Genomic DNA, 13716 nt, shown 5'->3' on the forward strand with positions numbered 1-13716 from the left:
TTGTTGGGACCAACCCGTATAATCGATGAAAAAAAATAGAAAAGATTGAACACAAATTTTACGTGAAAAACTCTTTCGAAGAGGATAAAAATTACGGACAAAAAAGGCTTTGACTCTTCATTAAATGAGTAAACAAATGAAAGTATAATATGAAGAAAATAAACTTAAATGTACTAGACGCACAAACCAAAAACATGAAAACAAAGCCCTAACTCGGGAACAAAATCTTTCCATAATTGTCACGAAAACTCTCCCCAAAACTTATTTGCGACTGCATCTTATCGCTCTCAAAAGAAGAGCCTTGTAGTACAACATCTTTAATTGTTTTTTAATTGGCCTCTCAAAATAGGGATACAAAGTCCCTTTAAATAGGCTAAGATTAGAGGTTTGATCATACTAAAATATCACTGGAGTAATCATAGTTTAACAGGGAAAAGAAAAGAGAATTTAACTAAGAAAAGAAATATGATTTATGTGGGGAACATGTTGCTACGTCGCAACGTTCCCGTTCGCGTCGTCACGACGTTGTTCATCGTGGTGACGTCAGGAAGCTTCTCATCATGACGTTGCCGTCTGTTCGGTCGAAAATACGAGGCACACCTACAAATGTCATATAATATTTAACAAAATTTAACATTTTTAAAGTTTTTATAGCCTTTCATTAAAAATTGATTACAAAAAATAATAATTTTCATGTTGTTTTTAAACCGTAAATATTATCTCTATTAAAATTGATCTTATTTAATTCTTTTAGATTAAAATATGTTATAGGTCTCGTACTCTTCTCAAATTTAGAATTTATTACTCTCTTTTCATATTTCAAAATTCATCTCTAATTAACATAATTAGTTTTCTTTGTTAAATTTATTGATCGACATTTTAAATTTTTTTGACTTAATAACAATATAACTAAAAAAAGACGTACTTAACCTAAATTTAACAAAATAAATTTAACAGTATTAATAATTAGACCTTAATTTTGAAAGCTAAAAATAAAAAGACTAAATAAAAGGACCTTAATAGAATAATTAAGCAATTACACATAATGCACAACATTTTAACATACAAAACCAAAATTTAACAATAAAATTAGATAAATTTTTTAATAAAATAATTAGTTTACTCAAATAAATAATTAGTTTGCTCTTTGAGCGAATAAAAATTATTTACCCATTTTTGAGTAAAAATAATAAAAGATAATTCAATTCTTAATAAAAAACTTTCATGTTTCCAAAAAATCTCTTCTTGAAGAGCTTTATCCATAGCTGTCAGCTCATATTTTGAACTCTCGGCGATGAACCCGGTTGACATAGAGCCTCCTCTATAAGTTTTTCAGTGAGAGATTTAGATAGTCCCATCACAGTATCAGTCGCCCCTATCTGCCAATAACACCCATGATATTTAAGATGATTTATTTGAAATAAAATTCACTCTGAATCCGATTTTTTTTTTATTAATTCATATTCAAACTCAAATTTAGTTTAATGCGCTCAAAACTTGAAATATCTCGAAATTTAAAATGATATAAACCCATAATGATCCGTATAAATAATCATAAATGATTTAAATAAAAGATGACCTTATTTAAAAAGTAAACTAAAATAACTCATAATTGCTCTAAAATTTTAAAACATAAAACTATGCTATTTTAGATGAGTTATTTGGGTAAAAATATTGTAAAGATCCTTGTAATCATATTTAGATTGTATTTTGTCTCTATTAAAAAAATAAGTAAACTAGTTCCTATACATTAGATCAAAGAGCAATTTAATCTTTTTGTTAAAATTTTATTTATTTATACTGTTAAAAACTAGCATGTCTGATGAAATAACCATAGAGTAACATGTGACATGCCACGTGTATGTCATGTTAATGTATAAAGACCGGTTTTTAACAATAGAAATAGATAGAATTTTTAACAGAACGATCAATTTGCTATTTGATTTAATATACAAAGGCTAATTTGTCCATTTTTTGAGTAAAAGAGACAAAATACAATCTAACTCACGAAGTTATTTGAAATAAACTTGGAACTGAATTCAAGAATCTGTTTTGATTAATTTGAATTTAAACTCAAGCCAGCCCGATTTGAGAAAAGGAGCAAACAACCCAGACCTAGCAAATGATTTGAAAAACTTGCCTAGTAAATTCGAATAACTGAAAATTACCCTAAAATTTTAAAATACGAAAAGATAAACTATTTTAGATGAATGATTTGAAATAAACTCGACTTGAATTCGAAAATTCGTTGCGACTAATTCAGATTCAAACTCAAGTTAACTTGATTTAAACAAAAAAGTAAACAACCCAAACCTGGAATGACACAAATCCAAATGATATGAACAAATAATAAAAAATGACATAAACTCGAGATGACCGGATCTTTAAAACTTGATTGGTTAATCCGAATAACCCAAAATGATCCGCAACAATAAAATTATATATAATCCGGAAATAGAGATGCATCATAATGGCAGAATATTAAGGTATGGACCAATATTTATCAATATAACTTCATTTTACGTTATGTCACCCAAAATATCAAAAGATAATGCAATAAAGCAACGGAAAAAAGCAAAGCTCACCACGGCATCAACAAATGGTAACGTTAGAGGATGTTCAAGCATTAGACCACCAGCAACCTTGAATGGGATTCCCTCGTCAATCTATAAGCTCGGTTCAATATCGAATAGGACTCAAATCAGGTGGGAAAAGAAAAACATAGCTCAAGAAAAGAAAATCGAGTTATGACATGTTCATACGGATCTTTACCAGGCTATCGATCACTTCGTTAGGTATGTCGTGGAAGTAAACCTGTAAAACAAAATCTAATCTTATTGAGTTCGGAGTCAGGATTTAGTAGATTCGGACCGAACGGAGAAGCTAATGATATCAGGAAATAAGTTGTACCTCTGCACTTTCCCATCCACCTTTGCTAGCTCCAGAATTAAGGTTAGTCACGAGAACGGATCCAACCACTGCTGCATGGCCCCCGGAATACCCTGCGATGGTACATGCCATCAAAATCCGGTTCATCTCGTAAGACATCACCATTAAGAACGTTAAACAAACCTTTGATAAACTCCCGTGCTTCGTCTTCGTTGCACGGTTTTTCTCTGATTGTCCCTTTATAGACCACTACCTGCATAAACAATCCGCATAAGTCCTGATAAACACGAAAAACACCGATTTAGAACCAGATAAGGCATCCAAGAAAACAACAATCTATGAAACAAACAATGTTCGGGCTAACGTAAAAACGACGATAACCGCATTCGATAAATCTTCAGCGTTACTCCCTTTGCCACTAATCAAGCATACCAGCTCAGGTATCGGGCTGTTCAGCTTATATTGTTATCAATCAAGAACAAAGCAAAAGCAAGTTCTCATCGAACCATACCAGCTCGAACAAGCATCTTAGCTGATTCAGGATAAGCAAATAGGAACAAGATGATTCAGTTGTCATGAACTTGTCGTGCCGCTATACGTTATAGTACTAGGACAACAGATACCAGATGAAATTGCATTACCGGGATGCCGGTTAAGCCGGTGTTCGGTATTATCAAATACTAAGAGCATGACCATTATTGCTGCAATTGTTAAAGTAAATAAAAACCAACTGAAGGTTTCAATATCGAATAAGAATTGGCTCAAAGAATACCGTATCGGCGGTAATTAGCAACGTGGGGCAAGCAACGTTCTTGAGTATATCAGTGTGCTGAAGCCTTGCCATGATGGCATTTGCCTAGAAAACGAAATTATAACAATTCAACCATTTTAACTCATAAGCCATCTGAATGAAATGACGAGATTCATCATCTACTGATGCAAAGTGTAGACCACTGATTTAGGTCCCTCACAAATAAAACCAAATCACAAAATCAAAGAAAATAGTAGTTGATGTACCCCGGTCTGTGAACTCCTAAAGGGTAAAAGTATCATGGAGGCCTCTATACTAGAAGTCAGATTGCATTTTGTCCCTCTACTCAAAAAACTGGCGTGGTTAACAGAACAACTATACAATAAGCGTGCTAAGTGTACCTCATGTTGAGGTACAGGACCAAATTTTAACTGCAGAATGGATGGAGGTTTAAACAAAAGAATTAGTTTACTCTTTGATTTAATGTACAATAAGTAATTTACTCATGTTTTTAGTAGAAAGAGCAAAATACAATCCGATTCCTAGTACAACAGCTTCATGATACTCTCAACAACTAGCTCAAGTGACAGCATTCCTCTTGCAAATGCCAATAAACCATAGGTCATGGGGTAAGCTCAATCCGTGCACAAACTCTTTAGTTTGCAATAGAGGTATTCTTGCTCTATAAACCCGTCAGGGCATTCGGCTGAATCAGAAAACAAACCCCTGACCGGAACAATACCGAACTTACCTCCATGTATGAACCCGTAGGGCTATCGGCCAAGCCGAGACACTTAATAGTTAGAAAAACAAAACAAAACAAAGCAAAGCAAACACACCTTTGCCTCAGCCAGAGCCGTCACCAAATCTTCTGGCTTTTCTTTTCTTATACTTTTCTCATCGATATCTGCAGTCTAAATCACATAGTTACTTAAAAATTTTCTAACAAAAAGGGGAAATTTATCAAAAACCCCCTCAAATGAATTCTTTAAATCCGTTAAAGCAGAATTAACAACCCATTTTTTTGTCCTTTAGTAAGAAACTTGTTTAAATATGGCAATAACTTTAAAGTTAACAGCAACATACCATGATTGTAAACTCATAACCCATTTCAGCTAAAATCCGTTGCCGAGCCATTGATGAAGAACCCAATATTATCTGTCCATCAAAATCAATTAAAAGAAAAATACAAAGCAAACCCATTTTCAAAGCTAAATTCTTTTTTCATAAACATTAAGCTTTGAGCTCTGTTACATTGAAAAAGAAAAACCCAAGTGTTTATTTTTTATTTTTTATTGATGCTTTCGCCGATATATATACATATAAATAAATGTGTTTTTGCCATTTTTGGTTTAATCTATGAAGCATTTTTTTTAGGTGAAAATAATTGAAAAGGTCAATATAATAAACAGTGAAACGAACCTTAAAAGATGATTCTGCAGCAGCCATATTTGTGTGTGTTTTTTTGTTCTTCACACTTTTTGTTACAAGCTCCGGTTTCTTAGGGATGCTGCTTGGATAAGCTATGAAAAAAAATAGAACACTGAAACACCCGCCTCTATTTATTCCAAAGAACTTTCGTTATTAGCCACAGTTCGTCACTTCCTACGGTTCATTTAAGGTGAAATTTTGTTATTAATCCTTATAAGTTATCCCTTTTAATTTGGTTAATTTTAGTTATTTGTACTTTTTAGATTCATTGATTTTGGTTATTGTACTTTTTGAATTTTATAATTTCACGTTTGACCTAAACATTTGCAGTTAAATGAAAAATTAATTTAGTTAAAATTTAAAGTGTCGCATATCAAATTTTGATAAACCTCTCAACGGATTAATATTATTCTCAATCAGGATTTTGTTGTTCGACTTCGTAGCGAGATCTAATGCCTAAGGTTGCCTAAAAAGACGACAAGTTCAATAAAGTGGGAGAGTCTCGTGGAGACGGACAATGTGTGGCACAAGATCACCAACTGAGGAAATTTGGGGATTTACGCTTGGTAGGGTTTGAATCCAGGCCTTGCAACATGCAGGGCACTTAGTAAGCAACAACGCTAACACTTAGGCTAGTTCCATCGTGATCATTCTTAGTACCTATATTTTACAAATTTTAAAATTTTAATCTTTACGCAAAACAACAATTGTTAAATTCATTAGCTGGTTTTTAGTAATAAATGAAAATAACAGCACGACGTTACACATGTGATAATATATGTCATATAAAATTTTAGAAATAGCAAATTTTAATGAGTTTAGCAGTTACCACTTGATCATGACTTAAAATTTCAAATTTCAAAAATTACTAAATTAAAGTATAAAGACTAAATTTATAACTTATACATAGTATAAGGATTACTAGAAGAATTTAACCTTCCTTAATTCCTTTCTTCTTATTAGGAAGCCAACCAATAAGAGTTAGCCAGTTAACAAAGGTTACCGTCTTGTTTAAAATATCAACCGAGATTGAGATCAAATAATTAAAATCTATGCTCGGCCTGTATTTCAATATTTATATTATATTAATTTTCTTTTATATTGATAATTTATATAATTTATAAGATATGAAAAATAAATATTTGATATTTTAATGTAAATATTAAAAATATGATAAATTTTAAAAATTATGGCTAAAACATTAGATAAAGAAATATAATAATTATTAAATATTAAAAATTTAAAACAAAAATAAGTTTAAATTAATTATTTATAAATATAAACGAAAAGAACAACTTTTTTAACAAAATTTAAAATTCATATTTTGGATCAAACCAAATATAGAAAGTTATTATTGTTATACATAAAATGACCATAGTTTTATGCGATTCCGCATACACCTTTAAATGAAATAAACGTATCCATGGACTAGATTGCATTCCAATTCTAAAAACTCAACTTATCGATCAAAATTTACTTTATTATTGAAAAAAATAAAATACTAAAAAAATTAATATTTATATATTTTAAAATTAATTGAATAGTTTTTAAATTATTTAATTTAAATTTAAATCCGACAAAGTAAATTAAAAACAAAAAACTCAAACCCAACTTGAGCCAGGTTGGGCCTACTGAACCAAGAAGCGCACCTGATCCGTGGACGGGTCTGATATGAAACCACCTCTAACTAACAAACGTCTAATTATTTTAGGTAAATTAGCACCATTATCCGGACCTGATTGGCATTTTGTTTTGTTGTTAAGAGTTATGGTTTGAGAGAAAGGAGCCATTACATGTATTATTTCACAATACTTATTATTATCGACCCACAACTCAAATAGGTCTAGGCCGGACGGTTCACATGTTAAGCTTGCATAATAAGTTCGCCAGTCAAGTAATGTTCACACAAGGGGTACTTCTATTTCTCTATGAAGTCACACATGAGGTCGCACATGAAACCATATAAACATATGTTAAATCTAGAATAACGTATGTGTTGACATACATAAAATCTATTTTAAAATATCACATTAATAAACAGTAATCATATCATATAAATATACGACCCTACCATCTAAAGATCACAAAAAAAAACACTCAACAAATTTATTTAGTTTGAGTGAGAAATAAAGAAAAGAAAGAAAACACATTTTTGTATTTTACTTGTTGTTTTTTCCGTTAATTAATGCCTTATATTTTGGGTGGGAAACTAGTAATCAAGGGGATCCTTATAGGAGCTGGGATCGGCTCCTTTAAAAGTTTGAAAATTTGACATTTAAATCTTTCAAAAATTTTAATTTTTTTTAAATTTTAATTAATTTCCTTAAAATTTAATATTAATATCCGTCATTATGGATAATATTCAATTATTGATAGACAGAGAGTTGAAGTAACCATAAAGATTGAGAGCATTTAAAATGTCTTTTCAAATTTGAGAAGGAAGATTATGTTTGGCCTTGATGAAGCCGAGAGATCTCTCTATATTGATTGCTAATCACCTTCTATAATGGCAAGAAATTGGAAGTCTTTGCCGTATATGCGTTTATTTAATTTGGGATATGAGAGTTAGGTTGAGAATTTTTATTCATTACATAAATTTCATTTGCGATTTGTATTCAAAGTTTGAAATTATCTTTTTTAATAATATCGTTTTAAGAGGTAAATCATTTTACTAAAATATCGATATTTATTTATTTGCATTTTGCACAAAAAATTATGATTATTACATTTTGTATTAAAAAAACTATTTTAATTAGTAGTACTATTTTTCATGTTAACTAGATCCAATTATAATATCAGTTTTATTTTTATAAAATAATTTATACTAAAATGATTTTTAAATGCACCCCTTCCAGTACATAACAAAAATTATGTCAAAATCATGTGTTGGAAGGATTGTTTCTAAACAAAATTCATTTTCTATTTTTCAAAATTTAAAATTTCAGTTTTAACTAAAATAATAATAATTGAATCAATTAGGTTAAAATATGTTATCAATCATTTACTATGCGTTGTTATAGATCTAGTCAATATTCTCTAATGCCATCGCTCTTAGTTTTTATACTTTTTAGATTTTAAATTTCATTCTTGACACAAACAACAATATTAGAACTATTAATTGCCTTAATTTTTATGAGTAATATGTGAAAAAAAGTTGACATAACATTACATAATATTTTCTAGATAAGATTTTGAAAATAGCACAACTTAACGAGTTTAACAACTATTGTTTAGTCAATACCGAAATTTTAAAATTCAAAAAGTAAAATGATTAAAATGACCAAATTAAAAGTATAGGATTAAATCCACAACTTACGTATAATATTTGAACTAACAACAAAGTTTGACCAAATTAAAATGAAATGCATTAATTATTTAGATTAACAATGACATTATGAAAATAAAGGGACTAAATTACGCCAAATTGAAGTACATGAGTTAAATTCCAAAAATTTTAACAAAGATCAAAACCATAATTTTACCTATTAACTATTATTTTGAATGTTAGATAATTTTTTAATAAAAATCTAAAGCCATATCTAAATAATTCGACATAAATATTTTTGGGTTAAAGTTCAAATTTACCATCATACTTTGTTTTCATTTAGATTTGTCATTATATTTTGAAAAATATAAGTAAATATGTGATTCAACTCTTATGTTATTGAAATTTATTACAAAGCTTTGAATTTTATTAAATTTTACCATCAACTTTGTTTTTAATTAGATTTTATTGCTCAATATTAATTTTGATGATTTGAAAATAAAATTTAGTAAAAATTTCAAATATTTTATTTTAATAGTTAACAATAATTTAACTTATTGATAGTATATATGAAAACACGAGTTTGGAAAAATTTTTGAATCGACAAAAATGTTACTAAATTAACATCTAAATATAAATATAATATAATTTAAAATAATTAGTTAATATTTAAATAATTGAAAAAACTCTTTATTAATAATAATCATGTAATTCATATTTTTTATTAATAATATTACAAATATAATTTTTATTATTAATTTATAAGTAAGAAAATTAATTTGATCAAAACACTTTGTTAATGAATTAATTTGATAATAGATAAAAGTTAAACTTTTATGAAATTTTTATCCTAAAGTATTTAATTTTTCATTAATCTTAACAAATTAATAAGTAAGAAATTTAAGTTTATCAAAACACCTAATTAATTAACTAATTTGATAATAGATGGCAATAAAACTTAAATAATGTATTAATTATATAAATATAAAAATATATTATTTTACACTGATTATCATAATTAAAAACATATTATTTTAAAATTAATTAAATTATAATATATAAAACCGCATGCAACATATGTAACCTTTTTTGAATGGTAAATTCATTAATTAAGTCAATGAATGAAACCATAAAATTTAGGGAATAAAATAAAAAAACACTTGTTGTAGATAGTAAATGATAAGCCCCATCAACAGAACAAATGCTTTAGCCTCAGCATCAATAAAATATTATGATACATTGACAATTGGCTTTGTCACAACTCAAGCACGACATATCTGGAGTGATTCTAAACACTTAACACGATAAGAAAATCAGTTGCGGATAGTCCAAAGCGGTGAGCAAAAATCGATAAAAGAATCGAGCGTTCACCAAACTATAGAGGACAACAACAAATCATCTCTAAAATCACTTGTAAAATTAAGACTAATGCATAAGTAAGACTAAAAATCGTACCACAAGAGCAGAAAAATTCTAAAACTGAATACTTATTAAACAATAGAAAAAACAAACAAAAAAAATATAAAATTTAAGACAACACAGGTCTAAATCAACTCGTGAAATCATTTATTATTCTGAAATATTCTTAAAATAGAAACAAATTAAGAAGTTGACGAAGAGCCACATATTTTTCAAGAAAAACTACTGGTGGTCAATGAAGTTTTAGCAAACGGTAGATATCATCATCTATCCATCACAAGTTGTGAAGACAATAAACATACCACCAAAATAGATATGCAAACTGAAAAAGAGAGAAGACATGTGAAACGAATATAAAGAAAAAAAAAAGTTGATGGGAGGGAAAAAAAAGAGCGATAGTTAACTCAAAGAAAAATATAAGTAACTTTAGAAACTAATAAATATTAATTCTTAATAAATTAAATTAAAATTTTATTCAATGAAATAAAAACTTGAAAAATAAGAATACATATATCATAAAAGAAAAAATTAAGTTCATTTTTATTGTTAAATGTTAAAGTAAAATAATTATTATTAATTTTTTTCTTCAAATTATTTTAAATAAAAAATTAAATAGCAAAATTTAATAAAAGTAAAGATTCAATAACAAAATTCAATGAAACATAACAAATAATATGACAATTTCTAATTTGAATTTGCATATTAATCCAATATTTTATTTTAAGAAAAGTTTGACATTGAAGAGAGTTGATTATTTGTCAGATTTATCATTAACGATATATGGATGAAAGTCGGCAGACAAGACCATTACATCAATAAAGAAAGACAGGAAAAAATTATAAAAAGAAGATAAATAGGAGCCTCTTTTTTTTTTTTTTAAAGTCGGTCAAAATTACTTTACTTTTCTTTTTCCCCGTGAAATAGCAGCCTCTACTGTTTCATTGGTCATTCTCCACCATGCTTCAGTCTGTAGACAATTAAAAAAAAAAAATTAGCTCATAGATTAATTTAGATTTGTCCATAGATAAGGTGGGAGAGTTTAAATAAAAATATAAGTCGGAAAGATAATTTTAAATAAAAGATAAAGTTTGTTTAAAAAATGAGTTGAGCATCGAGTAAAGTTTTTTTACTTAGATCGGGTTAGACTCTATCCGAATTTGTAAAAATGAAAAAATCTATTATTTTCTCACTGTTTTGTTGCCATTTCACTATCATGTCACTACTATTTTATTATTATTGTTTGAATATTGTATAACTCTTATTTTATTGTTAACTTTAGTACTATTTTAAAAGTATTTACTTGTTAAGTTACACATATCTTAGTATTATTTAAGTATATAAATTATTTTCCAATTATATAAAAAAATTTATACGGGCGGATTAGGTCGGGCTTGATTTTTAATATTTTTATTCAAGCCAGGCTTGAACAAAAATTTAAGTTCAATTTTCAGACCCGACTTATCAAACTGAGTCCAAAATTTTATTAAAATTTAACCCGACCCAATCAATGAACATGTTTAGATTAACTCTAGTGATACAAAATCTTGTTGAGTTAATATATTGTAAAATAAAAAAGTTTGATATTCAATTGGATGAATCATTTATTATTGTGTGGGTGATTAACTGTTACTTATATGAATGAAGAAATGGAGAAAGATAAACATGTTTCCTAAATGGCTATGGCTATTCAACATTTCAAAGCATGCTTGCCAAAGAGATTTGAGATTTATGATACTTAGGATTTGGCAGTGAGTGCACATATATAGAGAGAGAGTATGTTTTCAAAGTTTTATTTATTTATATATTTAGATTATCATATTTATATTTTTATGAATATAAATAAAAAATGAGTGAAAGTTAGTTCGAATCGATTTAACCGATAATTTTAGTTGATGATTAATAAATCTATTAATTATTGGTCATGAATTTTATAACTAAATTAATTTATTTAACTCATATTTATTTATGTTTTATTTTCTTATTTGAAAAAATCGCTGATTTAACCGAACAATCAATTAATGTTAAAATTAATTCGATTTCATTGGTTGATCCATTAAATTATTTTTTCGATTTTTTAACCAAATCTAATATATATTATATATATGAATATTTTAAAGAAAATACGGAATACAATGCTTCATCACCCCGAGAATGCACTGCCTTTTCTTACAAGTAAATTTGGTGCCGCTAATATTTATATTATTATTTAAAATTCTTGGTTTTATAATTTAATCAGGCATTTAATTAATTAAAAATTATAAAAGAATATATTTTCGTATTTACAATAAATTATATTATTCGATGAAACTTTAATATTTTTATTTAAAATTTACCACTTAACTAAAGTTTTATTTTAATATTTTTATGCATTTTAATTTTATTATGATATTTCATGTGTTATTATTATTTAGTTTGAAACTATATGTTTTATTATTTATTGTATCTTTTAACAAACCTTCGCTTTTTAAATTGTAGTTTCTACACATATACGTATATGATAAAATTTCTAATATATATTTAAGTGTTCAATCTTACAAGTCAATATTGACATCAATTCCATCAGGAAAAATATTAAAAACAAATTTTATAACACCTAATAAATATTATTGTAGGATATTTTTGTCTTTTCAAATACCTGTACATAAAATATATATAAAAAATTAAACCGAGAACAAATCTATGAAAAAACACACATGGTGAGATTAAAACTTACAAAATCAAGTAGGGGTTAGCACGGGCCTTGGTCCCCTAAAATAAAAAATTTTCATTTAAGCCCTTTAAAATTTTTAAAATTTTAAATTAGTAAAAGTAAAATTGTACTTTGACCCCTAAAATGATAAAAAATTAATTTAAATCTTTAAAAATTATAAAGATATAAGCTATTAAAATAATGAAATTATATTTTACAATACCCTAAAAAATTTTCTAACTTCACCCCAGACATCAAGCTTCATAAATCCTTAACTTTACTATTTCAACTAAAAACTTTATTATTATTCCATATAAATTTTTTTACATTAAATTTATTTTTCACCTACATCAACAATAACCTAATATATATAAAACCGTATTACCTGTCTTATGATGCGATTAATCCTTTTATTTCCCACCATTTGTTGTATACTCAGGAAGAGGCACTTTGCCTGATTCAATCCGCTTGATATCATCCAAAAGTATTTCATACTGTTTCTTCACTTCCTGTTCGGTCGTTGTTCCTCCCACGAGCTTAGCTATCTGTTGCCATCGTTGAGGAACATCTTTATCGTGTATTGCCAAAGCATTCTCAAATAACTTGTTCTTCTCAGCCGACCAATTCAAGTTGTAAGAACAAGAAGAAGAAAAATGACCAGATCCCATTTGTTTTTTTACAGGCATAGAAATTATACGGCAAACAAAAAGCTCAATGGGGGGTCACCTTATAATAAAGAAACAAAGGCTTGCAAAAAAAAGGTTGATGCAAGTTGGCCAAATTAGAAATTTTCACAGCATATATTATATATGATAATTAAGACAGCTTTTTCAGTGTTTCAAGGATGGTCAATTTCTTTCTTTGTACGTCTGGTTTTCGGATTATTATGGCATAGAATTAATTTATCAAATTGTAAGTACGATGTTGGTGAATAATTTATTAGCATGTGGGGGTGTTTATTTAAATGGCTAATTTAGTTTTAACTTTCTTGAAAGAAATCAACATGTTAAGCCACTGACCTGCTATTAATATCTTTGTAGATATTGGGATTAACTAATTTAGAGTTAATGGTTATCTAAATTGGATTGGACTAGCCGTTTGGATTGAGAATTGATTGGGGTAAGGGTGTTCATAGTTCGGTTAAAAATGAATTAATCGATTAAACCGATCTAATTTGGTTAATCGGCTAGTAGTCAGATTTAGTTTAGTTGGAGGTCAGTTAATGATTTTTTAAAATTTTGGTTATCGGTTAATTTGATTCGAAATCGGGTA

General features: G+C 27.8%; 1 protein-coding gene and 1 long non-coding RNA gene across 3 annotated transcripts; both read right to left on the reverse strand.

The window, feature by feature from the left end:
- Nucleotides 1-1036: 1036 nt before the first annotated feature.
- Nucleotides 1037-5216, reverse strand: LOC108483307 (uncharacterized). Of its 2 annotated transcripts, none has more exons than XM_017786639.2 (9): nt 5063-5216; nt 4727-4798; nt 4480-4554; nt 3662-3745; nt 3073-3142; nt 2911-3002; nt 2773-2814; nt 2586-2666; nt 1037-1379 (listed from the first exon to the last, which is right to left on the reverse strand). In XM_017786639.2, exons 1-9 carry the CDS (start codon nt 5087-5089, stop codon nt 1269-1271), a joined length of 654 nt encoding a protein of 217 aa, XP_017642128.1. In that variant the 5' UTR covers nt 5090-5216; the 3' UTR covers nt 1037-1268. The 2 variants fall into 2 exon arrangements, with proteins under 2 accessions (XP_017642128.1, XP_017642119.1); XM_017786630.2 differs by having other exon boundaries at nt 3073-3166.
- A 5233-nt stretch (nt 5217-10449) lies between these two features.
- LOC128289420 (uncharacterized) lies at nt 10450-13310 on the reverse strand. Its single transcript, XR_008279065.1, has 2 exons — nt 12830-13310; nt 10450-10722 (listed from the first exon to the last, which is right to left on the reverse strand). It is a non-coding gene; the product is annotated as an uncharacterized LOC128289420 (long non-coding RNA).
- Nucleotides 13311-13716: the final 406 nt, after the last annotated feature.

The sequence above is a fragment of the Gossypium arboreum genome, chromosome 2 (genome assembly GCF_025698485.1).
Source record: "Gossypium arboreum isolate Shixiya-1 chromosome 2, ASM2569848v2, whole genome shotgun sequence".
NCBI lineage: Eukaryota > Viridiplantae > Streptophyta > Magnoliopsida > Malvales > Malvaceae > Gossypium > Gossypium arboreum.